The sequence below is a fragment of the Brachionichthys hirsutus genome, chromosome 10 (genome assembly GCF_040956055.1).
Source record: "Brachionichthys hirsutus isolate HB-005 chromosome 10, CSIRO-AGI_Bhir_v1, whole genome shotgun sequence".
Lineage (NCBI taxonomy): Eukaryota > Metazoa > Chordata > Actinopteri > Lophiiformes > Brachionichthyidae > Brachionichthys > Brachionichthys hirsutus.
In genome coordinates this window covers 11,125,530-11,153,228 of record NC_090906.1, presented here as the reverse complement: position 1 = coordinate 11,153,228, position 27,699 = coordinate 11,125,530, and the positions used below count along the sequence as shown (strand labels likewise).

The 27,699-nt window shown below is 45.6% G+C and overlaps 2 protein-coding genes across 2 annotated transcripts; one reads left to right on the top strand and one right to left on the bottom strand.

Moving 5' to 3' along the window:
• Positions 1 to 1,746: 1,746 nt before the first annotated feature.
• cnih2 (cornichon family AMPA receptor auxiliary protein 2) lies at positions 1,747 to 6,887 on the bottom strand. The gene is made up of 6 exons (XM_068744715.1): positions 6,807 to 6,887; positions 4,938 to 5,006; positions 2,969 to 3,016; positions 2,089 to 2,201; positions 1,866 to 2,009; positions 1,747 to 1,774 (listed from the first exon to the last, which is right to left on the bottom strand). Exons 1-6 carry the CDS (start codon positions 6,885 to 6,887, stop codon positions 1,747 to 1,749), a joined length of 483 nt encoding a protein of 160 aa, XP_068600816.1.
• Positions 6,888 to 16,789: 9,902 nt separating this feature from the next.
• On the top strand, positions 16,790 to 27,476 carry slc8a4a (solute carrier family 8 member 4a). The gene is made up of 7 exons (XM_068743994.1): positions 16,790 to 17,872; positions 18,032 to 18,549; positions 23,950 to 24,056; positions 24,378 to 24,496; positions 25,343 to 25,442; positions 26,168 to 26,440; positions 27,097 to 27,476. Exons 1-7 carry the CDS (start codon positions 16,793 to 16,795, stop codon positions 27,474 to 27,476), a joined length of 2,577 nt encoding a protein of 858 aa, XP_068600095.1. The 5' UTR covers positions 16,790 to 16,792.
• The last annotated feature ends 223 nt before the right edge of the window (positions 27,477 to 27,699 follow it).

The following is a 27,699-nucleotide window of genomic DNA, read 5'->3' as shown; positions in this document are numbered from 1 at the left end:
ATGACCAAAGCAAACAAGCGTCCGTGCAGCTGCAGAGCGAATAGAAACGCTTCGTGCTGCAGCAGGAGGCGAGTTCCTCCTTTAGGATTCTATGATCAGTTTGGGAGCTGCAGTTTGTCCCGGATCGTTCCCACACTCGCCATCCTGCCAATGCAAACAGTCACCAGCGTGGCAGCGTTTATTAATCCACGGCCAAAGAATCTGGATATTCACTCCAGCTTGTGGCACAGATTTTTTTATTTTTATTAACTATGTTATTTCACCTTTGTATACCTTTTTATATACAATATTCTACGGTGGGTGTTAAATTTTGATTTTGTCCCATAAAGTCAGAGAGGCTGGGGACTTGCTTCGAGGATTATCGGAGTCATGTGGAGTAAATCTTTAGTGGAGATCGTTGCTTTTTTTTGTCTTTTCATGGTATTCACTGACAACACAGAACAAGACCAGCCTTATCCTATGGTATTGCTATGTAATCCATGTGTAATGCTTATATCTATATATATATATATATGGGTCCAATTGACCATTGTACCTCGCCTAACTATACAAAATGTACAGCAATAATGTATGTAGCACTAGTATAATACTTATAATATTCTGTTCTGTATTTATTGTAATAATGAAAATAAAGAATATCACAAGCATTGTTCATGTGATTTCATGTTAAGGAGCACATTTGAGTTGCTTTTGATGTTTTTGAGCGCCACGTCTGAATACCAGATGCGTCGCCGCCACCTTGTTCCACACGCGGCGCTGAGACGTGGCGGGCATCTCAGCCACTCGGAGCGGAACCCCATCCTCGCCATGCGCCCGTCCGCCCTGAATGGCTTTTTTGTTACGTAAGGTTTCTATATTCTACCTCAGCTCAGACTCTGGTAAAACTGACGGACGCAGATGTGGAACCGTCACTGAATACAGGAATGTGTTTTCATTTCCATCTCAAAATGTGAGACGTTCTAACTTTTTACCTGTAACCGACTCTTTGCTGGACGTCACTTTGGGTGTTAAACAGACACCTGAACATGAAGCTTTTTCTGACGTGTCCTTCCAGCTGCAGGTAAACTGATCAGCGTTACAAGCGCTGAGTGGAGTCGGGGTTACGGCTCATTCCTTGCCGTCTCGGATAGAGTGAGACATTTGGCAGAGGCTGCTGGGATGGAGGGGATGTGTTTGTAGGTTTTTCCATCCATGTCTGTGCACACATAGTCTGCTCTGTCCCTATAAGGCCTCCGTCTTCCTTTCTCATGTACAACAGGACCCGTTTCTGACAGATTTGTGCAGCACGATCAAAGCAGGGGTTTCGATCACATGGAATGATTCCAGCTTGTTCAGAGCCTGACTTTACACGCGTATTATTTCGTTTTCCAGGCCCTAAGTGTTTTTAGATTCACAGTGAGTTGAGAAAGTGGATCATAAAACTCCAGCCCTTCAGAAGGATATTATTTCAAAGGCAACACACACACACACACACAGGCGCGCACACACTTGCGGTGACGTCTTTCTCTTTCCTCTCAGCTCTTCAAAAGCAAGTCCGTTCTTCCGGCAGCAGTATCTTGGGATAGAGCGGCAATAATCGAGTGGAGGCGACGCCTACATTCACATTATCACATAGACTGGTCTTCTTGTTCGGTCCAAAGTCAGACTTCTGGAAACCCAAGCCAGTGATGGGAAGGATAACACGGAGAGAGGACAACTTGTTCTGTCGTTCTTATGGCGTCTTCCTTTTTTATTCCTCCAAATCCGTTAAAAGCTCACCAAGGCATAAACCATACTTCAGCAGGAAAGAGAAAGCAGATTTTACAAAACAAAATGTCATTATTTCAACCTGACGGCGTATCGAGAAGACCTAAATCCACACTCACCTGTAGAGATAATAGAAGAAGGAGATCAGATAGAAGCCCAGTTTACACCAGGACTCCTTCTGGCAGTAATTGAGAATGTCGGCGTTCATCACGCTGACCGGGTCGTACATGGCCTCTGACCCGTCAGCCGGCCGGTGGAGAAACCTGACGATGCAGAGGTTTGACTTTTAACTCGCGACGCAAGGACGGCAGCTCATCAAGACGTGCGCTCCGGGGACCGTACCTCCACAGGTGGTAGAAGAGCAGCGGGATATTCAGGCCAAGTGTGACCCACTCTCCGGCACACATGAACATCAGGCAGAAGAGCCCGTGGATGGAGTACTCCGGTACCACCAGCTAGAACGCATGGAACAGGGGGGGGGGGGGGGGGGTCAGGATGCAGCTCCTAGAAATGCTTACAGGTTCTCTGTTGACAGTAAACATTATTGATTGGTCTGCGGTGATGTGAGTCTGATGGCAGATTGAATAATGACAGGAAGACAAAATTGCACGTTGATTTGGTTCACATCTGGATGTGATTAGAAGAGATATTTTTTTCATGCCATATTTTTTTTTTTACCATAATTCTAACAAGACACATTTCTGACTGAGTCTGAGGTGGTTTTGGGCAATAGTTTCATCATTGGGGGGGCAAAATCGTATCCAATGGGTTTCCAGCATCTAATTAGCTTTAGTTCAGAAAGTCTTCACAGAAAGAACCATTTACATTACAAATTACCATTTGCATTACAAAAAATGCCAAATTCAGAAAAACAGCAGATGATGCGCTCTCCCTCTGGGAGACCGATTCAGGTTGCTACCTTCCCTGCAGCGTATTAAAGCTGCTGATGTATTGTGTGTGTTTCCTGACATTAAAACTTGGCCTGTGCTGAAAAAGAAAAAAAAGAAATTCTACCAATTACTTTGAACTCACTTGTTCAAACCAGCCACAACATTTCAATGAGACTCGAGTCGCTTTCTTTCCCTGAGATGTGATAAATAAGGTCACGGCCCAGACCGAACCTACATCAGCCGCACCCTCCGTTTGTGTCTGCAGAGCAGCGGTGGGGCTACAAGAACCTGCTTCTCCACTAGCAGCAGGCGGGGAAACTGTTAATACTCACTCTGCGGAGCAAGTTGCAGATTCTTTCGATGTTGAGAATCCGTTCCCTCTGTGGAACGCAAATAAAGACAGTTTGATTATCAGTCTGCACATTCCTAGTGACGTTTTTTATGGCCCTTTATTTTGCTGAAAGAGCAATGTAGTTTGACCCCCCCCCCCCCCCCCCCCCCCAAAAAAAAAGTATACACCATGATGCGCAATGAGATTCCTGTACCAACCTCTGCCTCCACCAATCCAAGCCTGATTCAATCCAAACCTGATTTGATATATTGAATTTGAAATTTTACCTATAAATTGATCTGCTTGGATTTTACAGCCTGGGGTCACCGAGGTCAAAGCTTTCCCTTTGAAGGGAACCCGACTAAAGACATTCATCGGCGGCAGCGGAGACGCATTGCAGGAGACGTAGCACGTAAAGTGGGCAAAGCGAAGAGGGGTTGTCAAATCTGCGGCTCAGTAATCTGGGAGCGTTCCCACAGCCGCTAACGATGACGAGGATTTCTGCGACGCCAATGTGTCTCCGCTCCAGACTGTAATTGTGACTAATATCTGAGCACACAAACGTCCCCTGTGATGTCCTTTTGCAGTTTCTCTCCCCGACAGAGAGGCGTCTCGTCTCGTCTCTTTCTTGGCAGACGGATCAGATGAGCTATCACACGCCGTCTCTCGGAAAAGACGGCCATTTATTCTCCGAGGCTGTTGTCATGTTTTTGTTTGGTTTTTGTTAGTTTGTGGATTTGGTGAGCAATCGCACCCTTGGCTGATCATTTTCTCTCGGAATGCATCTTTGAAATCAGTTAATGTGACGCATTTGTGGGAAGAAAAACAAAAACCTGCAGATCCAGCACATCAGCTCGGATATAAACCGTCATGCTAAACATTTGGAAGCGGCGTCTCTATGTAACCGAGAGGGCGAGACAACACGTCCTCTTTGGGCTGAACGCGACAGAGTTTCCTGCAGAGCTGCTGAATTGGGTTGCATTACATTTTACAGGTGTTGCAGATATTTTCTGCAGCCCCCCCCCCCCCCCCCTCTCTCTTGCTGGCAAGCGCTCCTCACTCCCACAGTCGGCTTTCACAGTTTCCTTTCCCACTCCGCATCACTTTGCAGTTCAGATGCAGGTTCACTTGATTGCTAGAACATTAGCTCAGTTGTGAAAAGGCTATTCACAGCCACTGCTGAGTCGCTAAATGAATAACGGTGTTTATTAATCTTTTTCTTTTCAGCGTTGCAAAATATTAAGTCACCAACAACACTGCATGGTGGAAGGTAAAGTATTGCATTTTTTTTTTTTTACTTGGCAGCAAACTTTCAAATTCATCGTGTCGACAGCGCGTTCAAACAGCAGCTTCATTTGCATCCATCACTTTAACTAATTCGACCGACGAGCCGCCGTCTTTCGGGAGGCTTGATTGCTTCAATCTGCATGCAGATGAGCGTTCAAGGCGGCCTCGAACAAAATGTTACCGCCTGGAAGCTTGGATTGGCAGGAGCTGTTGTCAAAGCACAGCAAATATTCGATTCATAAAATGTAGCTTGAAAGAGTCATTGAGATGAAAGGATGTTTGCTTTTCATCAGGACTGATGTTAAACGTCAACGTGCTGCGGGTTCCTTATATTTGAAAAGCCCTTTGTGAAACACTGAATATTATTTTGGACATTTAAAACAGTGATGATCAAGTTTGGGTAATTTGTACCTAAACCCTCAAGATGACTGATTCTGAAGGTCTAGGACTTTGAACTGGGTCAGGGACAGGTAGCCCCCCCCCCCCCCCCCCCGGGTAAACGGGTCATGAGATTCATAAGCCGTCTGTAATAGAAACTCTTATCTGATGACAGCGAGACTGAACATGATCAGATGGGGTCGTTTTTGTGTCCTTGATGTGGGGAAACCCAGAACCTCTAGTTTAGAGAGAGAGAGAGAGAGAGAGTCACCTTGGAAATAAAAAGGAGTGATGTGGGTTCTTACCGCTCTGGTGGGATTGCTCTGATCAATGGGGTTTTTGAAGTCTGTGCGAAGCTCATCAAAAGCAATGATCTGAAAAATAAGGGAAACGCGTGTTGATTAACGCAGGAGGACCGACGGTAACGTTTATAACGTGAACGCAGAGCTGCTGCTGCAGGAACGGTCCCAGCGTCACAGCTGCAGCTACACCGATCGCTTTGCCCGGCCATTAGACGGTGTGTGTGTGTGTGTGTGTGTGTGTGTGTGTGTGTGTGTGCGCGTGTGTGTGTGTGATTACTCACAGCCTCGCTCACTCTGTTATTATGTTCTATATGAGCTGCTGATGCTTGTATACCGGCTGTCACTGCAATTCTGACTTCTTTACTATGATGGGTAAGGATGCAGGTTAGGATGCAGGTTAGGATGCAGGTTAGGATGCAGGTTAGGATGCAGGTTAGGGTGCAGGTTAGGATGCAGGTTAGGGTGCAGGTTAGGGTGGGGGTTAGGATGCAGGTTAGGGTGCAGGTTAGGATGCAGGTTAGGGTGCAGGTTAGGATGCAGGTTAGGGTGCAGGTTAGGGTGCAGGTTAGGATGCAGGTTAGGATGCAGGTTAGGATGCAGGTTAGGGTGCAGGTTAGGATGCAGGTTAGGATGCAGGTTAGGGTGCAGGTTAGGGTGCAGGTTAGGGTGCAGGTTAGGATGCAGGTTAGGATGCAGGTTAGGATGCAGGTTAGGGTGCAGGTTAGGGTGCAGGTTAGGATGCAGGTTAGGATGCAGGTTAGGATTACGGTTTCCCGGAGGTTTCTCAGCGTTGCATAATTTTGTTTCTGATTCGTTTCCGGTTGGATGAACATCAAAAGGTGATAATAAGCTGAGGACGGACGAGAGGAAGCTTCGTTACTGTCACTGCTGATGACTCTCAAACCGCTTCCTCTGAGGCTGGTGCCCAGATTAATAGAGCCATAAACACACTCATAATCCTCAACACGAAGGCCACCTGCCGCGCTTATCATCTCCGCAGCTTTGATGGCTCATTAAAAGCCATAAAAACAGACATCGTTTGCCGATAAGTGGCGTCGGCGCTGACTGATAATGTGACATTGGAACAGCGCGTCTTCCCCTCGTGAGTAAATACGGCTCTCCCCGTTCCCCTTTCACATATTGTAAACAGATGCAGTTTCCATGGTGACACGGCAAGCCCCTCAGTGGGCGCCATGGTTACTGTAACAAAGCACAGCTGTTTTGATTGGTTGAAATCCACGTATGGTGGTGCTGCAACCCGGGGAGTGGGAGCAGAGCCGGTGGAGGAGCGAACAGAATCAGTTTGATAAGCGTTTCAATCACACGAGCGATCGCTGATCCAGACCCCCCCCCACCCCCCCACCCCCGCCACACTGACGAACTCGGCACGCCGTGCAGCTTGCTGAAGCCGAAACGCTTTGTTTGAGGGAATGTTTGCTGTCTCTTCTGGGTCCAGAGGTTGTTTGTCAGTGGAGGGATGGAGCCGATCGCTCATTTAGATCAAAGCAGATGAGAAATAACACAAATTTAGACTTTGAAAAAAAGACATTTGTATCCAACTACGCATGATTTTTTTTTTTGCTTGATGTTTGAAATGAAAGTGTAGGAAGTGTCATTTAATCGCTTTCTGGAACCAATTCAAAATGTCAGTCACTCGGGGGGGTAATTACTCTGTGGGCTTACATATACCTGTGGAGGACCAGGTGTCTGCACGCCGCGTTCCTGCCAGCATTGTGCGACTGTGTGTAGGTGGACGGCGTGTCTGCCTGCGTGGGACGCAGAGCCGATCTATCGGTGCTGCTTTCGGTGTCATGTGTGTGTGTGTGTGTGTGTGTGTGTGTGTGTGTGTGTGTGCACAACGGTGCAACTCACCTGCCAAATGACAAAGAAGATGAGGGCGGCGCACAGCACCAGGGTGAGCATGTAGCAGAAGGCCGCAAAGGTGAACGCCATGGCTGACCCAGCCAGCCTGACGACCGGAAAGGATGAGGGGCAGGAAGAGATTTCTCTCCCCCCCTTCCCTCCCCTGCTCTCTCCCCTCTTCTGGCTGTTGCCCTCTGCTTCTTTCGGCGGCGACTCTCGTCTGGCTCCCTCGGGGATTCGGGCAGGTGGAGCCCACTTTCAGCAGCTAATCGATAATCAGCTTGAGCACTTCTTTGTCGCTCCTTGTGGAACGACTGCTCTCTGCCTTTGAGTTAGGAAGCACTTGTGCGTCTGTTCGCTGCAGCCACGGTTTGTCTGTTGTTGGCCTGTTTTCAGTTTCTGACAGGCAACATGTCTGTCTCCTCCTCCTCCTCAATGAAGTTCCTCTTTAGGCGAAGCCTGCACATTTTATGTCCCCCCCTCTCACTATAATACACAACTCAAAGTGTCTGACACACGTGGTCTGCGATGCGTATCGATAGTTTGTCGTATGGCTTTTAGTTCATCTGTTGCTCCAAATCAACACATCCTTCTAGATCTGGATGTGATGCACAGTTTTTAGATTAGCTTTGGTGATCAATCACAAAGTCTCTCCGCTTGTTTTGTTACTTAATGTCTGAGAGATAATTCCTCCTCCACAATGACACGCTCGATTCCCCTGCTCAACCTACAAAATATTGCTTTGAATACTCGGAATGATCTATATCTTGATTACGCACATTGCCGATACGCACAAATCAATACAAGTACAAATATTATGAATACCGGTAATAGGTTTAAAGCAGGGAGCCGGGAATACTGGAGTCAAGTTTGAAATGAAAGAACTGCTTAAGGTCTGATTTAAAATAAATAAATAAAAAAAAAAAAGACAGCATGACATGATAATTGGAGTTAGCACGGATCAATACCTCGGCTGGTCTTAATGTCGAGTGGCGGATACCTGTGTCTGGCTGGAGGCGTGTCCACTCTGTCCTCCCAAGTCTGAGTCGACACCATGTGAGGATTCTCTGCTCTGCGTCTTCCCCTCAGACGCATCCCTCGGATTCCTCCAACAACATCTGGATTTGTCTTTGCTGACGTCTAATCGGGAAGCTGCAGAGCGTCTACGTGTTGAGTCATAGTTATTCTCAATCTCAAATCACTCCAGTTGTTCAGGAACAAAATGCCCGCAGCTTCTCAGGTCATGAGTCAACTAAAGCGCCTTTCGCCTTTTTTTTATCTCTCTTGCAAACAGACCTGAAGGTGTTTCCTGAGTCTCCTGCCTCTGTCTGTCTTTCCCTCTATTTCTTAGACTGCGAGAGAAATATTGCCACCACGCTTGATGTTAGAACGGTCGGCCAATAGCATCGCTCCGTCTGCCTCCCTCTCCTTCCTGCGCTCGCCCTCCTCCATACTCTGTCTGTCAGTCTCCCTCTCTCTTGGAATTTATACATTTCCATAATCCCTCTCTCCCCGGGAGGGTGATGAGGGGGAGGGCAGGCGCTAAATGTTTTCTTTTTCTTTTTTCCTTTTGTCTGTGTTTTCCTCGTTCCCTTATTTTCTTTCACTGAAGGCTTCAGTCATTTTGTCTGAATCTCAATCACCTGTCATTTCTTTCACTTTGTGGTAATTTCACAAACTCACTTCTGATTAAATAGATGGAGAATAATCTGTGGGTTATTGTGCGCTGCTGACACATCTTTTGTTAAATAAAATTATTGTGCTATCATCCCATTCTCTGCGTTGATCCAGGCCCAAAGCCTGAAGGGATCGCTGCATCACAAAATACACAAATACATTCTTCATCAACGTCTCATAATAGTCATTCTCTTCTCTGCTTTTATTTCGGGACGGGGGACGACGGCTTTACTTTACACCAGGACCCGATCCTCATCCGGCTCAGTTCTGTGTTCTTATAAATCGATTACAGTTAAATTAGTTATGTGAAGATCTCTTCTTGTGTTTGTTTTTTTAAATCAAATAATCATTTCTTTTATTTCTGCTTTGGTTTTTGATTTGCTGCAGGATGACCAAAAGGAGAAGCTTGGAAATGAGAAGCCGCCATAAATCATCTCAGCTCCTGCAGCCTTCTGTTATATAACAAAAGATCTGACACACAAACCGGTAAAAAAATATTCAAGACATACAATCAACTTTTAAAACTTATCATGTGAGTTGGTTAACCTGATGAAGGTAATTCTTTTTTTCCATAATCTTCTGAGCAACTCTGAGTTCTCTGGTTTTTGTCTTGTCCTGCCAGTCAGGGAGAAATAAAGTCCAGATGAGAGAATCATTTGTGGTCTGATGATGACTCAGAGCTCACCAGCATCACATCTGACATAGAGGTAATTAAATGTAATAGTTTATAGCGGCATAGATCTTGGTAAAATGAAGACTGGCACATGCCTGGTGTCCCTCCTGGTGTCCATGGAGGGCAATAAAATAATAAAACAATTCAGATCTGGGTTTGGAAAGAAGTTAAAAGGCCTTTCTGTTAATCATGAGAAACACCAACGTGTGTCGGCTTGTGCCTTCCTCGGCGTGTGAATGCCTTTTTTTTTTATGCTTCTACTGCAGCCGGACACATTAATGTTTGACTTTGCTGTTGTCAGACCCAATATCTCAGATTTTAAACCACGCAGCTTGTCTGACCGAACCTTTAAGTGGACTGAACGGAACAGAGGACAGTCTGCTGCCTGTCATCCGTTAAATACTGCACCTCTGAACCATCATCTCCCTGTTAGGGGGGAAAAGAAAGGGCCGTTCACTGAGAGGAGCACATTGTCCAGATGACTGGTGCTGACTCAAACAGGGCATCTGGGCTGCAGCACAGAGCAGGGAATGGATGAATCTGGGTTAGTGTGTTAGCCATCGAATGGTCGCTGGTTCTATTCTGGTTTGCTGTATCGTTGATAGTCAAGGATTCCTTGGAGCCTGCAACCAAAACCACCAGGATACGTTTATCATCTAAAATGTTTACTCTTCTTTGTGTTTACACACATGCCATTATTAGTGGCATTTAGTTAACAAGTCCAACACATGGAAAGCAAACCAACATGAGCTTTCTTTGCTAAATCCTGATTAGATATGATGCGGGTTTTAACATTGACCACCTGTTAGTCTGACTAGAAGACCGTCTATTCCTGCTGGGCTCATGATGGACGCTTTCACTATGAAACACTGAACAAAGGGAAATTGAATTAGAGGACGGATGCAGGTAAAAAAAAACTGATTAACTCCATACTTGGATGTATTTATATATATAAGACTGAAGACAGTAATTAGATATGTTTTTATGTACATGCATTAACTGTTGATTAAAGTACAATAAGGTCTCCTTGCAGCCGAGGTGGCTCAATGCTGGCATTCGGCTTCCCTCTAGTGGCGACAATGGGTAACTACAGTTTGGTTCAGGTATGAAATAGCAAAATGCTCTTAATCTAAAATCTGTTGGTAAAATCTACAACACATTTGAATGTAAATAGTCCAGTGTAAGTATGTACAGCTCGTTTATATCAAAATTAAATGTATTAAAGTAAATATAACTTTAATGGTCATATGGTGATGGGTTTTTTTAGTCCGTAGCTGATTCCTAAATCATGATCATGGACATAGTGAAGGGAGAATATTTCAGATATGAGTGTCACACTGGCCTGCTTGTTTAACAAACATTAAAAGAATGAATGAATTAATTTTATTTTGGTTCACGTTTCAATGAAACCGAGACAAATGACAATATTTCAAAGGCTTTTTAACCCAGAAGAACCAAAAGGGGGTAAGGTGGAAGCAAATGCTTGTTTGGAAAATAAATATGTTATTACACTCATTAAGGAAGAATAAAATCATAAAACTATCATCTATATTATGAAATGTGTCTTCATAGAGAACATTGAGACCAGAGGAGTACAACCGTGAAGACTGATCGTAATACTGATCGTAATACTTCGTATGTGTCAAATCTGTGAGTGGAATTCCAGAAGCATTTTTAATTAGAGTCTTAATGAAGCGGACGACTGGACCATTTTAATGTGTCCACAAGACGGCAACATGAGAGGCAGCAACAGATGGTCAGATTAGGAGAGCATTGATTTTCAAGTGACTAATTTTCACAGCTGAATTCTGAATGATACGGCCCTATCTATCTATCTATCTATCTATCTATCTATCTATCTATCTATCTATCCATCTATCTATCTATCATCTATCTATCTATCTATCTGCTTCTCTGTGGTTCAAGTAAACAGTCTTCCATTTCATTTAAATATTTTCTATGACCCTCAAAATCAATTTTCAAGAGCCTGCCAGCAGAATTCTCGGCAGGACGCAACCACAAATACATTCCGATCATCCGCGGATGCACAGTTATCTGAGCAGTTACCATAGCAACCACAACAAATCCAGCACGGCTGCTTTTCAATCAGGAATCAAATATTACGTGCCCTTTTAAAACATGCGCCTGATGATCTGCATTCTGTTCATACCAGGCGCTCCATAGCAGAACTTGTGATTTAATGGACGCGTTCCAACCTGTGCATTGAGAAAATGTACGAGGAAACCGTCTTTCTGTTCGCAGCACGGTTGTAATTTCATTTAGTTAGTGCATAAAAGAAGATGTCATCTTCACATGCTGCGTTTGTGGCCTCAGTCTGTGGGATTATGAACTCCAGGCTGTAATTCCTCCGGAACAATCACTTCCTTTCTTCTTCAATAAGTATTACTGACAGAGACGGCGATCTATAGTCGTGCACACTCATAATACAAGCTGAAAAAAAAGATTAAAAAGCAACTCAGGAAGACTGACAGTAAAAATAACAGAGCTGAAATACTCACAGGAGAGTTTGTGGAGTCCAGCTTTTATTTGTTTAATGTGTTTATTGCCGTTTGTCTAAATTAAAGACGACGCTCTTTGGTTAACTGTCGCATCACGACACCGGATCATCCTGTCGGCTCAGGAAAAATGCAATGGTGGTTCTCGTGTTTTTGTTTTCTGCATTCCGCCACCATTACTTTGTTACATAAATCTATTTACGCCACACATTTGGAGGATTCCGCGTCTCTTGACTTTAATTAGTGATTTGTGAGGTTCGCTCTCCCTTTAATCGAGACCAAGTCAAACGAGAACGCAGCATGAGGATCTCTACTGGCCACATTTTGAGCTCGGTGTTTGTGGTTCAAGTTGAAAACTGCTCATGTCAATATGCTCCTCTTCCTCCTCTTCATGTCTGGGGTGAGTCCCCTTCCCTTACGCGCTCTCTTTCTCCTCCAGATCTCAGCATAATCTCTTTTATCGCTCTCTGGGGTTTGCCCTAATCATCCCTTCAGGTGGGTAATCTGCAGCTTCCATTCCTTATTACAGGTAATCATCCAACAATTGTATCCAAATGAAAGCTATATTTTTAGCCTCGCTATCAGTGTGGCTCCGGGGACAATGATGTTATTCTGTCGGTGGTGCAGAACGTCCAGAGTCAACACTTAAAGGATGCTGAGACGCTTTCGCTCCAGATAGGTGGATGCTAATTCAGCATGCTAAAGCGTAGCATGCTGCAAACCTGCATTTATAATGTCACGTATCTGAAATCAAACTTGGTTGAACCTTGATGGCATCGCGATTACGTCATCGGGGTTGTCTCTCAGTGTGGGCGTGGCCGAGGCAGAGCTGGCTGAACACCTGGAGACACACCTGCCAATCATTTGCCACTTAGAATTGTTTGGTATACACAAACATGTGTTGCTCTGCGTCCTCTCCGGCGACCGTAAGACCGTATATTGGATGTTTTGTTTACTTTGGCAGTGTATTTGATTTCTGTCTTTTTCCAGTGCTTGCCCGCTATGTAGGTGGTAGTATTTATTTTTTTATTTTTTTTGGGGAACCTCAGCCAGTCCAAGCCTTCGTTCTCTACATATAGTCGATGATGAATGATGAATATATTTATTAGATAGAATGTTAGAGTACAAGTTCAGTCACACAGTAGAATGTATTACGGTACAAATAAAGTCAAACATCCTGTCTAGGAGGAGCATTTGAAAAAAGCCCCTCCGGTCTTGTTCCCCTTGGAAGTCCTTAGTACATAAATCATCGACAATTAACATCAAGTTTACTTTTTCTCGTTCTGTTATTCTGTGTTACCTTTTTGAATTTATGATGAACGTGTTTTTGTGGAACTCTTACTTGTGCCTCTGTCTCTGCCTTCTGGGGTCATTCAAGCCCCTGATTGCTTCCTTTTACAATGAACATCTCCCACATGGCTGCTAAAGCTAACTACGCCCCCCCCCCCCCCCCCAAAAAAAGCCTTTTAGCCTATTTAAGAATATTTTGGTTTTCTCCAAAAACTCCTGTTCCTGTTTGAACATTAATTATTTGCATTGTGGACCTTTTTTCCAATGTGTGTGCATTTAATTTACGAGTCTATACATCTCAGCATGCCCCGCGTCCAGACCGCAAGAAAAATCCAACCGGGGACCTGCAGGAAACCGACGGCATCTGAGAGCCTCCAAAACGAACATCAGACCTTCAGCTTTCATCTTAGCGCACCGATAACGATAATCGCGTCCGCATCATGTGGACGTCGGAGTGAAACGGCCATCCGTCTGGGGCTCCCGACGCGCAGCCCGGAGGACCGGCCGTGCGTGTGGCGCTGCTTCTAAACGCCTCCTCCCCTGTTTCTGCAGTGTTGCTGCTCTTTCTTCTCGCTCATCGCTTCTTGTGCCACCGCAAGAGTAAGACAGTTCCATCTGCATAACACCATCCCTCTGCGCGTCCTGGTGCGTGCAATGTGCGCGTTGCGTCCTCTCAAACCTTCATCCATTCACGCCTACTCTCATGTGCGGTCCTGTTTTAGTTCTTTGCGTTTTCCCACCTCAGTCAGGAAAGCATTTTCTTTTTTTTCTTTCTTTTTTTTGCCCTTTCAGTTCTTTTTTTCTCCTTTGTTTTGCGGATGAAAGAAACACTCTTACATCCTTTCACATATCGGCAGTCGGACTGATATTTGCAGGACGAGAGAGAATAGAGTCGCTGTTTTCATGTATTATTTTACGCATTAACAATCGCACGTAGTCTGGAGAGGATAAAGCTGAAAACGCATTTTCGTTAGTAAAAAAAATAAAAAATAAATAAAATCCCTTCGCCTTGCGGGAAGGTGTCGCCGCCGGCGGGTAACGGGGTAAAATATGAGGGCAACTAATCCCGCAGTGTTAAGTTTGCCGAGGTAGGAAACAAACCGGGGGGGGGGGGGGGGGGGGTAGAATAACGGAGGAAAGCTACGCGTAATTTCCAAGACAACAGCGCAACAAGCCAACACCATTTCAGCGTTCTGCCGCACGGAGCGTCTTCTGCGTTCGGCTTGGTGCAGGGTCGGAACACCGCGTCCAGGGTCCGGCTCAGATTCGGGGCTTTCTGGTGAGTATCTGTGCGCGCTGTGCGCACCAAATGGACCAATGCATTATTAGACCCTCATGCGCAGCCTATAGTGATGATAACGGACCTGTCATAATCTAGTTGTTGCTATTTGGAATTTACATTTGTAATTTGTCTCTAGTCTGCACCCACGTTTCATGTGCATCTAAAAAGCCACTTGCTGCCGGCTCTGTTTTTCTGTATTTCTGTATTTTAATAAGTTTCTTGTAAATCCTGCAAGTCTTTTTTTGATTTTTTTATTCTAACACTCTTCACGATCCTGTCATTCTGCAGAGGAATGTGAAAGATCAGCTGCCTCACTGACGACTGCACCAGGTAAGTGATGTTAGAATAAAAAATAAAGATAGAGGACATATGAATCATCCCATATGAGCGTGTTTGTTTTCTCCAGCCTCCTGCGCTCTGAAGCTCCCAGCATGCACACCAGGCCACTCCATGTTTTAATGCTCCTCTTTCTATTTCTGCTATACTTGTGATTTCAACGAAGGCACATTTTCCCATCTTTGCTCGCACATCTTCTGCATACATTTTTGTTGAATTGTGTTTTTTCTTTTCATTGCCATGACATTTATGAAGAATCCCATTCTAAATTGAGACTGACACCAAAGCAGGGCTTGCACCAAAGAGTGACTCATTATATACGCCTGATTACTTGACATCTTGAAACCTCTGCTCGCCGAACAGGAACGGGTTTTAGGATTACTTTATTCTCACTGTATTTAGGTCAAATATTTTGGCTTCTTTCTAGATTAGGATAATTTTGGAATTCTTAATAAAAAAAAATCACACATACTGAACTGAGGAGATATGTGCATGTGCAATGCTAAGATGTTGAGCGTCTCCGCTGGTGGTTAACATGGTTAGAATTATGAAATGTCTTTGTTAAAAAGAGAGAAAAATAATCCTCTATACCTCATAGAAATAAGACAAATTCCCTCTAAACTTGTGTACCTGGCTAGCTTGTTGCCACCGCTATAGTAATAAATAAATGAAACAGTGAATTGCAGATGAGCAGACAAACCTTTTCTTTCTATATATTATTAAAAACATGTTTTATCCCTGTATTTCATCCCACTGGAGAGCTTGCTTTTACCATAGAAACATCACCCACTCAATTTCTTTTGCAGGCGTGTGTGTGAGAAGAAAGGAATAGTCCTTTGTATTCTATTGTATTCTATGCTGTTGTACGATACTATGAAATGTTTAATTCTCACTGACAGAAATCGTGCTGTTGTGCGTCGTCTGTTCTGGGCTTCATACATCGCAAGGCCTTTAAAGCATCCGACTCCTCGCAGCAGGAATTTCTGAACATGCCTCTAATGAGCACGGATGATGGTTCCTTTTGTGAACCAGCCTGAAGGTGCACGTGTTTCCCCTCGTGGCTTTGTTCCTCCATGCCTGTTGCAGGTGTTGATCATGCGGGAGTTTACCTCCGATCAGCACGCGGGTGATGAGTCGTCACACAGAACCTTCATTGTTGCACAAATGCAACCTTTAGAGTCCTTATTAGCCAAACCCTGAACCACTAACGTGATAATTTAATCCGTGCTGCGCTGATTCACCCTGAAATGTGTCGATGATGGAAGGCATGCTCTCGTCTAATGCAGGTCAGAGTGAAGTGTGCAGCTATTCTCTGCTGCATGTCAATGAGAGAATGAGTCGTATGAATCTGGTCGTATCAGGTCTCTCCTGCTGCAGGTTGGAAACCTATTCCTAAGGTGGAAATGGTCTTGAAATTTTAATTAAGCAGCACCAGATAACACACCTTGGTGTTGTTCCTCTCGTTCTCTCTGTTGATGCAGACGTAAATCCTCTGAATAGCGCCGCTGCCTAAACTACGGCAATTCTGTTGCTGCTACCAGGAACCGCTAAGTTTCCCCCTGACAGACTCAAAATGGGCTATGGCATTAAAAGAAGGCTTAAGTGTCGTTTTTAGAATTAAAGATAGATCTATATATTATAGCCTTGAGTCGAGAGACATTCTGAACTTGGACAATAGAGCAAGATCTTCTCTGCGTTCAATGATCTTATCCTTTATCAGTCGTTCAAGCAAATCCTTGGCTCTCACCTCATTTGCATACGAAAGCTCCTCAATGCACGTCCTTCTGTGTTTGCTTGTAGAGAATATTTCAATAATGACAGGTGCCCGACACAGACTTGGGTGATCTCACCCTCGTATATTTCTCTTTCTTTTTCACTTGCAGAGATTTGCCTCGATGCCCTGACGTAGACTGAACTCCTGGCAGAATCGGAAGACTCCAAACATCATCACCCTGCCATGTTTCTGCACAAGCTTATCCTGAATTTTACACCATCTGTCGCACCGTGTATGTTCGTTTCCATTCTACTGGTTCTTCTCCCAGGAGTCACTCCGTTCTCCCAGGGAAATGTCAGCCGTGAAGACGGTGGCGGCACGCCAGGCAACTGCTCCAGTGAAGATAACTGCTCCGAAGGTGTCGTGCTGCCCATGTGGAACCCCCAAAATCCTGCAGCGGGTGACAAGGTCGCACGTGCCATAGTTTACTTTGCAGCCCTTATATACATGTTCTTGGGCATGTCCATCGTCGCAGACCGCTTCATGTCTTCGATTGAGGTGATAACCTCTCAGGAAAAGGAGGTCACCATCAAGAAACCCAACGGCGAGATGACGACGGCGACTGTACGCGTCTGGAACGAGACGGTATCCAACCTGACCCTGATGGCGCTGGGCTCGTCTGCGCCAGAGATCCTTCTGTCTGTCATTGAAGTAGTTGGCCATAATTTTGAGGCCGGATCTTTGGGTCCCAGCACCATCGTGGGCAGCGCGGCGTTCAACATGTTTATCATCATCGCTATCTGCGTCTACGTGGTGCCAGAAAACGAAACCCGCAAGATAAAGCACCTGCGGGTGTTTTTTGTCACGGCAGCCTGGAGCGTGTTCGCTTACATCTGGCTGTATCTCATCCTGTCCGTGTTCAGTCCCGGAGAGGTGGACGTTTGGGAGGCTGTGCTCACCTTCTGCTTCTTCCCACTCTGCGTGCTGCAAGCGTGGATCGCAGATCGCCGCCTGCTCTTTTACAAGTATGTCCATAAGCGTTACCGCACTGACAAGAACCGAGGCATTATCATCGAGTCTGAAGGCGATGCCATGTTCACCAAAACGGACTTGGAGATGGACGGCCCGGGTGTGAACTCCCACGCTCATCCCAAAGAGGCCCTGGATGGGATGCTGGAGGGGGTTGAGGAAGGTGGCGGGACAACCGCGGAGCAAGATCAAGAGGAAGAGGCCCGTCGAGAGATGGCTCGCACCTTGAAGGATTTAAAACAGAGGCACCCAGAGAAGGACATGGAGCAGCTGATTGAGATGGCTAACTACCAAGTGCTGGTCCAGCAACAGAAGAGCCGGGCTTTCTACCGCATCCAAGCCACGCGCATGATGATTGGAGCCGGAAACATCTTGAAGAAGCACGCCGCCGACCAGGCTAGGAAGGTGGTCAGTTGTCACGAGGCTAGTGGCCAAGAGGAGGACCCCAACACCATCTACCTGCAGTTTGAGCCCTCTCATTACCAGTGCTTTGAGAACTGCGGCTCTCTAAAGCTGTCGGTGAGCCGGCATGGAGGGGAAAGCGGCTGCACCGTGAAGGTAAGAGCAGGGTGGCAGCAGGTTTTGCAAAAGCGCAATGTCAATTTAAATTACATTGAACAGCTTGAAGCGTTGAAACATCAATAATTCACTATTTTAATTTTAACTCCCAAATACTAAATATTTAATGAAGTTCATTCCTTTGCTTGTTGCCCACAGGTGGACTACCGCACAGAGGATGCGACTGCCAATGCTGGCTCAGACTACGAGTTCGCCGAGGGCACCTTGGTCTTCAAGCCTGGCGAGACAACAAAAGAGTTCACCGTCGGCGTGATTGACGACGATATCTTTGAAGAGGACGAGCACTTCTATGTTCGCCTGAGTAATCCGCGCATCGTGCACAGAGCCGAGGTCTCCGTTCTCGAGCCGAGCTCTAGCGCGTCAAGCAACAGCATGGCGGGCGTCTCGTCCCACGTCCCCCCAAAGGCGGCTCTGGGGAAAGCTCTCACCGCCACGGTTACCATCTATGACGACGACCATGCTGGCATTTTTACTTTTGAGAGTAACTCCACGAGGGTCAGCGAGAGCATCGGCAACATGCAGGTGAAGGTTCACCGGGCATCCGGGGCGAGAGGTAAGGTGGCAGTGCCCTACCACACCATCGAGGGCACCGCCAAGGCAGGGGAGGACTACGAGGAAGTGTCCGGCAAACTGGAGTTTCAGAACGACGAGACCATGTGAGTGATGGTTCTTCCTCTTCTTGTTGCTTCTCATCAATTGATCAAACATCACAGGCTGTTTTAAACTTCAGCGGTGTCTATCAAGGATAAAGGATCAAATAACAACTTTAAAGGGTGAAAGATGTGTGGAGGAGTTCAGGTCTATCAGAAGGAAGATGGGATAGGAGGGGGTAATTGTCAGACAAATAATGAAACCTTGTGCCTTAAAAGAGGAGAGAAGAAAAAGAAGAGATATCAAAGGAGCTTCATAGGAATGAATAGACAACCAGCCCTTTGCAAAGTTACCAGGGACTTCAGTGGAATGCCATGAAAAGCCCTAGCGAAGGAAGCATATGTTGGCAACAGAGTACGAGACAAAATATCAGACAGGTGTCTGACCAGGTAGGTAAGGGAAGGGAGGCGTCTGAACAGGTGGCTGCGATGAAAGCCAATAGAATAATTTCATCTAAAGGATTCATGGATGTGCCAGCGGAGGCAGAGAGAGCTCTGTAAGCGGGATGTTTCTCCAGATCTCCTCTTGGTTTGGAATGACGGGCACACTTGTTTGTTTTAGGGTGTGATGGGCAAAGCACTTGGTAATTATCCACAGCAGATTTTTAATTTTTTTATTTTTTTAAACCCTCTTAACTACAGCTAAACAAAGGAATGAAATGTGTCATATGAATCCGTCTGCGGGGGGGGAGGATTCCAGGGATCGCGTGTGGGTGGATCGTGTAGGTCGGGTGAGTGGGAGGAAGCGCAGGTGAACACAATGCGAATAGAGATCTCACCATTTGTCTCTTGTCTTACAGCGGTTGCAATATTTGAATAGAGTTTTTCACGGCATTGGCATTGATCAATGTGATCTTTTGTTTTGCTTTTCCTCTCCATATGTCGAAAGCTGCGCATCCGCACTTGTGTTGCGCCGAACCCACTTCAAACCCACGTGAAACAGAATGCAGCTCCAAAAGGGGAACTTAAGAAAGAGCTTCCGAAGAACCCAAAAGCAATTAAATAGAATGGAGAGGGGTTTAAGAATTCCCAAATGTTCTGAACGCAGTGCAGGCGCCTTACCGAAGCTGCAGCGTGCAACGCGGAATGAGAGGCTGCCGGCTAGTGTCTGCATTAAAATGGAGACTGAGCATTCACTGAAATCTTCACCTACTGAGCCAAGAGTCTTTTCATCTGACTGTAGCAGGCTGACAATCACACGAGCATGTGTGCACACCCGGCGTTCCCCCGTTCAGCAGGGAGGGGACTGTGAAAAGCAGGATCCAGCAGAGCAAGACAGTTTACGTCCAGAAATATGACAAAATAAAGAAAACAAAATCTGTGCTCGGCTGCTCCTTTCAGTATAGCAAAACAAGGACTTAAAGGTGGGGGGATGCAGGAGGTGACTCCTTTGAGTCCGGTTGGGTTGAGGCGCAGAATCTTGTTTTAATCTGCTGTCAGAATGTCGGGGAGAAATGCAGCGTTCATCTCTACGCAACCGGGTGAAGATCAAGCCCAAGGCTCCTGCGACCATCGAGTCAGCCTTTTCTAATTGAGGACGTTCCTCGGCTGTTTTCTAAGCGATCACATTCTGCTCCTGCTTTATGCTCAGGCGCGCGACTCCCGACTGAATCTTTTATGAGGTTGTTTTATTTGCAAAGATGCAGGTGAAAACTCATTGCTGTGCTCTCACCACGTCTTCTTAACGTATTTCAGCTGCTGTATTAGAAATCAATAGCTGTCGTGTTTCCGAGCCTCAGCGTGTTGTGTGTCGTCCCTTCATGCATAACTGGCTCTTTTTTTTTGGACTCCATGTTTCCCTGGGAGTTCAGGACAAACAGCCGACAGTCGTCATTAAGCCTCCAGGCAGCTCCGTGTGTGTGTTTGTGTCTGTTTCTCCGTGTGTGTTTTTATGTTTGAGACGGGAGGAAGCTAAAGAGGAAGAGGCCGAGCTTAAACGCATTTGACGTGGAGGAAAGGATTTTAAATCATGCAGCGGAATAATGGTTCATTGTCTCTGCTCTGCACTGCAGTAAAATGATTATGATGTACAGACACAGAACTGAGCGAAAGTAAACAGGCGAACACCGAGAGCCACTTTAGATTTCTGCATTCATGGATTAGAGAGGAAGATCCAAACGCTTATGTGCAGCTTCATCAAGTTGTGTGTGTGTGTGTGTGTGTGTGTGTGTGTGTGTGTGTGTGTGCGTGCGTGCGGGGGCAGTTACATAAGAAGGGATGAAAGAGCTGTGAAGAGATCATTTCTAAAAAAAGGAAATACATTTTTTTTTTTTTTATTCTTTATTTCTCACCGGTAATGTAGTCGGGATCAATAATGCCCTGAACTTCCTGGATGAAAGCAAGCAGCAGAGTCGGAGTTGGGTTTGACGCGTTCGGAACGGTCAGAACTTCGCAAGGTAGAAGAAAAGGGGTTAGCGTGATTAATCCACGTGGCACCCTTAGTGGCCAAAGACTTTATTTATAACCCAAATCTTCACAGACATTGAAATTTGCCTCTTTTCAATGGCCAATAACTCTGGAATGAAGAATGCCAGGAACATATAGGAAAGAATAATCTGTGGGGCTTGGAAAATCTGGAAAGTTGGGGCACTATAGCTGAACTGAAAATGGCTGGCACTCAATGAGTTAAATTTGAGCATGCATGCTAACCTTCTGAACAACAGAAGATGTTCAATAGCAATCAGTCTTGGGGTCATAGGTCGACGCTCATCTCTAAGCGTTTTAGGAAGCTAACAATTTCTTTTAGCTTGTAGCAAGCGGCCAACGTCCTCACAGAGTCGTAAGCGTGGCTAATGGTTGAACGCTGGCTCCCGCCTCGCCACCACTTAATCGGTGTGAATGTTGGTGATGTAAAGTTACCGAGACGGAGATTGGGATCGATGCGAAAGGTGTGAGCGGAGCGCGCATGAGAAACGAATCGACCGACCTACCAGCAGCCTGACGTGGCGAGCGGTTCTTGTGCTCCATATTGAATTTCCTTTCATCTCATCATCCCCCCCAGTGCTCATTAGTTCAGGTATCATTAAGCCGTCTTCTCCGCCGGGCTGCTTTTGTAAGAACAAATTATGAGAGGGTCATATATCATTATCTCCAAAACTTTTGTGCACTCGATAACAAAATGTCGCTTCAGGATGGAGACTATGCGTAATAATACTATACTTCTAATTTGAGCGCTTCAAGTGAGTCGCATGAAATGATTTTATCCAGATCCAGATCCAATTATTTTTACACTGAGGTAAATGCAAAGCCTTCGTGTCGAGAGAGTGAGCAGAGAAAAGTTTGTTTGTTTGTCTTTGAAATACTTTTTGTGCCAAATCAGTTTATAGAAAGTTTACCAGACCTTCTATTTCTGTGTGTCACACAGGGTATTTCATATTTGCATTCAGTCATTCTCCCTATTGACCTCATTCCCGTCAGGCTTTCACGGGAGCCGGAGCCGGAGGGTTCCGAGTTTAGAAGTGAGCGATACTCTCCCAGGGTGAAGACAGTCACTTTCATACCTGTAGGCAGTGCGGAGTCTCCATCCTCATGATTTACTGTACTGTCTCTGACACTGGAGCATCCTTATAAAACAGGGACACCCTGAGTAAAAAAAAAAAAAAAGGGTCACAGTTCCTTAACAGTGCTTCTCTCCAGAGGTGACAGTCGCCACACGGGCCTCCGGGCCCTGTCTGACCTTCCCTTTACTCAGCCGTGAATGTAAATCTTAATCCCAGTTCATCTGACTCATTCGTTTGGACACCAGACGTGTGTTTTAGTTGTCGATTGTCAGTCAGACGCTGTGAGGAACAGAGCTCTAACTGGCAGCAGAAGTAAGACTCGGTCCTCACGTTTTTGAACCAACACTGAACATCCTTCGCCATTGTGCCTCAGAAATATCATCCGAGGAAGGAAGCCGTGGGTCGGGCAGAGATGATGCACGGCGACATGTTGAACGCCCGTCTCCGTAGAATCGGACTGTGCCTGTTGTAATGAGACATTCCATCAACCTGCAGCCACGCAGGGCTGAGGAAGCAGAACTTGTGCGCTGCTACTATACAAATCAATTTGACTCTGACAAGTGGACGCGTGAACTCGCGTTGAGGAAGCACCCTGTGAATTTACGACCAATTATAGAGGGTAAAAGTACGCTTTTGTAAACTGACTTGCTGAAGTTGTGGTTTTGTTGGGAGTTTAAGGAATCATTAACCGACCCATAAAACCACAACGTGTCCTGTCGCCGGTGACATTTTTTCATGTGTGATGAAACCAAATGTAATGTTTTAATTAATGAGCTTTAACGGGCGCGCCAGGGATTATTATTTTTCTCCATGCAAACCAACTGTAAGTTGCATTTCGCTGATATTTCACACACGGCCACGACGACTGTACTGACTGAAATCTGTCAGACAGCTTTTACTCTTTATCACACGAGCTACGAGATGTTTTAAAAAGTTTAATCCTTGTCTAAAACCAATCCTTTGTTTTCTTTCTTTCTTTATTTTTACTGAGAGCCTCTGGGCATTTTCAATTTGTTCACAATCACCCACCTTTTGTCTAAAATGAATATCTCGTAATCATTATACTTCATTTTTTTATTTTATGAATTGTTATCTAATCAGCCTAACCCTGAATGCGACAGCCTCTTATTTCTGGCTTGCACTATAATTAGAGGTTGAACGTCCATCATGTTCTCCTCAATACACAAAAAGCCGGACAAACCGTATCGGCCCCAAAGTGTGAGGCGATAGAAAAATTCCACCTATAACGTGAGCACACTCCATAGCAACCAAACGGTTTACATTTTATTTCCTGTACTCGTCACACTGAAATAAGATCCGCTTTAAGAGAGATGGTCCTCGGACATGACTCCCCCACCCCGATGACGTGTTCGTTCATGTTTAAAATAAACTTCTCCTCTTCCGTAAGCAATAAGCTCTCCTTGCGTGTTGTTGGGTACTGAGTGTATGAATGTGGACAGGAATAGACAGCCGCCCACATCATTATGGAGACGGAGGGAGAGGGAGAGAAAGACACTCTGTGACAGTCTAGGAGGAGAAGAATGAAGGAGATGAATATTTCGCTCTCGGTTTCACACCACATCCTCATGTTTTAACATTTAACAACACAGACTTTTTATTTTTTTTTATAACTGAGAGTTTATTTTAACCTGACTGGATCTTGGAAAATGTTCATTTCCATGAGAAACCAGATAACGATTAGATTTCCCATGGTGTATATCCTGAAGTGTGGAGGAGGAGAGTGGGCTATTTTAATGCATGTCTATGTTATTCTAATGGCAGCGATGCAGAAGGAGCCCGCCCTCTTGTGGGGTATTGGGAAAATAAATAAATACATGGATGGATGGGACGGGCAGTGATAATAATCCTTCTCTCTGTGGCTCTGTCCTCCTCTTGTTCCTTTTAGGAAGCTTTTGAATGTGAAGATCATCGATGACGAAGAGTACGAGAAGAACAAGACTTTCACGATTGTGCTGGAGGAGCCCATCCTGCTGGACGTGGGGCAGAGACACGGTGAGACGGGGCACAGCTGCTTCCTGCAGCAGCAGATTGTCGTCATTATTTTGTGGCCTAAAATACATTTTACATCGCCTCTCCTCGTCCTTATTCTATATTTAAGCCAAACCTTTCACCTGATTTGGTCCCGGCGTCTCTCTCTTCCCTTTTCCACTCACAATTACCTTGAAAATTAGATAAGATGGGGTGATAAATAAAGCAGTTGCATGTTTTGTTAGCAGTGACAGCAATATGTTACTGCTTAATAAGCAGACCAACAGACAATTAAAGGTAATTAAAGCCCATATTGGGAAACACTGATGGTTTTCGGTCCTGCAGGAGACACCAATGACAATAAGACGGCTGCTGGACCGGAGGACGTGTCGAAGATGGGCTGCCCCTGTCTGGGGGAGCACACAAAGCTGGAGGTCGTCATCGAAGAGTCCTATGAATTCAAGGTAAGGGAACCCGCAGAGACTCATTCACCAATCAGATATTAGCATATTGGGAACATAAATTATTTGATATCAGATATATCACAATATCATGGGTGTCACTGTTGGAGGTAAATATCCCATCTAACTAGGGGTGGCAGATAAATGATCAGTGATGTGCATTCAATGACTCCGCAGTCATCCATCACTTTATCCAAATAGACAGATAAGTGGAGAACATTGCACCATTTAGCTGCAATGTAGACCTCAGTTATTTTTGTTATTGCGCCATGCATGAATTCTGAGGTGTTTGACATCTCGCATAAAGCAGGTTGAAAGAGGAACTGTTAGAGCTGCTGCAGCAGAGGCCCAGAAATCCTGACTTGGAACTCCGAGAACGATAAGTCTGGATCCGCTTGCCATAATAAAGCGTGAGAGTGTTTGATAACGTCCCTTCTTCTTAATGCTCTTGTACCTTTATGGATTCTGACATATTTCACAGGGAGCACCGCTCTCCTCTCGCTTTTCCAAATCGTTGTCGTCGACTGAACAGCAGAATCATCGAGGATATTTTCTGTTTCGCACAACGCATTTTAAAATGTGGCCTGATTTTTACACTGATTATTAAAGGGCTCCAGGTTTGTATCCTGATGCACGGAGCTCTGATGCAGGCGATTCTTGCGCTGACCAAAAAAAAAAAAATCATCATGTGCACCTGAGTGGGAGGAGTCGCAGAGTTAATCGGGCCTTAATTCACTGACTCGATGCATCACATGCCGGTGTTAAGTTTACTTTGGTTCTCTCCTTCCTGTTCCTGTCTATCAGTTCATTGTCTTTTTTTGCTCTCTTTGCTTTTGCATCCTCCTGCAGAGCACAGTGGACAAACTGATCAAAAAGACCAACCTGGCTCTAGTGGTGGGGAGCAGCAGCTGGAGGGAACAGTTTGTTAGCGCCGTCACTGTCAGCGCAGGCGAGTTGTTGCTTCCTGAAAGGTCTTGTCTGTTCGCCCCCTCTGTGAACCGGACCTGCGGGAGGATCGATCCTGCAGGCCAGATTTAGCCCAGTAGCTGCTTCTTTACCGGCGTCATTGTTGAGCTCTTTCTATATATAAAAAAAAAAAAAACTTTCAAACGTATCAGGTCAAGTTTGGCTGGATCTTTAAAAATAGTCCTATTTAAGGAGATAAAGAATGACAGTTTGAACTTTCAAACAGTCGAATAAAGTTTTCACGCTCATGCAGCTCAGCATAAAAGCGAAGCGGCTGGCTCCTTGTGGACCGTTTTAAGGATTTGTGCCTGCGTAGGTAATACGCCGAGCCCATTTTACCTTGCCCTTTGCCTTTCACTTGTCTCGTGAACCTTCAATTCTCCCCTTGTAGCAGAAATTGAACGTTTATTTTTCCTCATATGTGTTTGCCTCTATCCACTGCTGTATTTTAAAGATCTACTGTAATGATCTGAAAAGCTCATCTCCTCCATGGTGCAGTCTCAGCTCGGCGGATCAGATTCTATTAAAGCCTGAAGCTGGATTTCTGATGTTCGCAGTTCAATGTTATTCAACTGAGGTTTTATTTTATTTTATTGAGTGCAGGATGACAGGAATGTGTTCTTCAGATTGTCTGTTAACAGAGAAGGCCGGAGCAGCGGCCCTTTCCTTAGTTTGCAGAACTGGACTCGTCTGTTTTGTCTTCACTAGGTGACGACGATGAGGAAGAGAGCGGGGAGGAACGCCTGCCGTCCTGCTTCGATTACATCATGCACTTCCTGACGGTGTTCTGGAAAGTTCTTTTTGCTTTTGTCCCACCTACCGAGTACTGGAACGGCTGGGCCTGCTTCTTCGTCTCCATCTCCCTCATTGGCGTTCTGACCGCAGTGACCGGCGACCTGGCCTCTCATTTCGGCTGCACCGTCGGCCTCAAAGACTCGGTCACCGCCGTGGTGTTTGTGGCCCTCGGCACCTCTGTTCCAGGTGTGTGTCTGCGACGGCAGAATCAGAACTATAAAGTCTCAGTGGGCTCTCCGCAGCCTCGAACGTTTATGATATGGAGGCAGGTGGGCGTCTACTAACAGATTACTGTCTGCCATTTTTGTGCCTTGAGTGTTCTTTACGTTTTAGCTGGTAATGAACTTTCCGCATCCCAGATCCAGGTGCTATCGGCTAACGACATGCTAGATAGCGGCAGCTAGTTGACACGTTGCCATGACAGCCACAGCGATGCTTCAACCACCAAACAAGAAGCCTCGCAATCTCAACAAATCACCCTTTTAATCACATTTATGACCGCGTTTGAGTGCACAACCTGAAATGACCACACATCCATATGCATGAGCTTTACCAAGCAATAAAGAATTAATCAATGATTCATGAACTATTGGCCAAGCTATTGTGGTCCGAGTTTTCTCCACAACGGTATTTCTATTTAACAACGGCACAAAAGAAAATGGCAAATACCATTTCTGATTTTACTGCACCTCTCATAGCGTACTATATGATGGAGCTTATTCCCCACTGCACCATTTTACAGTGGTTTTCAAAGTGTGTGGTAGCTGCAGGCAGTGTAAAGATACCCCCCCCATGCATTGATCAATCTCTTCTGTAATTGCTTCTGGGTTCCTCTTATGCAGATACTTTTGCGAGCAAAGTGGCTGCCATCCAGGACCAATACGCTGACGCCTCCATCGGGAACGTGACGGGCAGCAACGCCGTGAACGTGTTCCTGGGCATCGGCGTGGCGTGGACCATCGCGTCCGTTTACTGGAGCACCAAAGGCAAGGTGTTCAAGGTGGACCCGGGCTCCCTGGCCTTTTCTGTCACCCTCTTCACCATCATGGCGCTGGTGTGCGTGTCGGTGCTGCTTTACCGCCGGCGTGCCAATGTGTCGGGCGGAGAGCTCGGGGGCCCGCGGACACCCAAGCTCCTCACCGTCTTCATGTTCCTCTCCATCTGGTTCGTCTACATCCTGCTGGCCTCCCTGGAGGCCTACTGCCACGTTCCTGGTTTCTGAGAACGAGGGATACCGACAGACGCCCCCCCCCCGTTTACAGTCTTTATATCTATTTCTAACATTAATTATTATTGATACATTGATACCGCACAATATCTGATCGACTTTTTGGAGTGTACAGCTTTGCTACCACCTCTATGCTGTGAAGAATAGCACTAGCCACTAGCAATTTAACCTTTCCCCAACTCTTCCTTCCATTTTTGAAATGTTCTGTTTAAGTGGG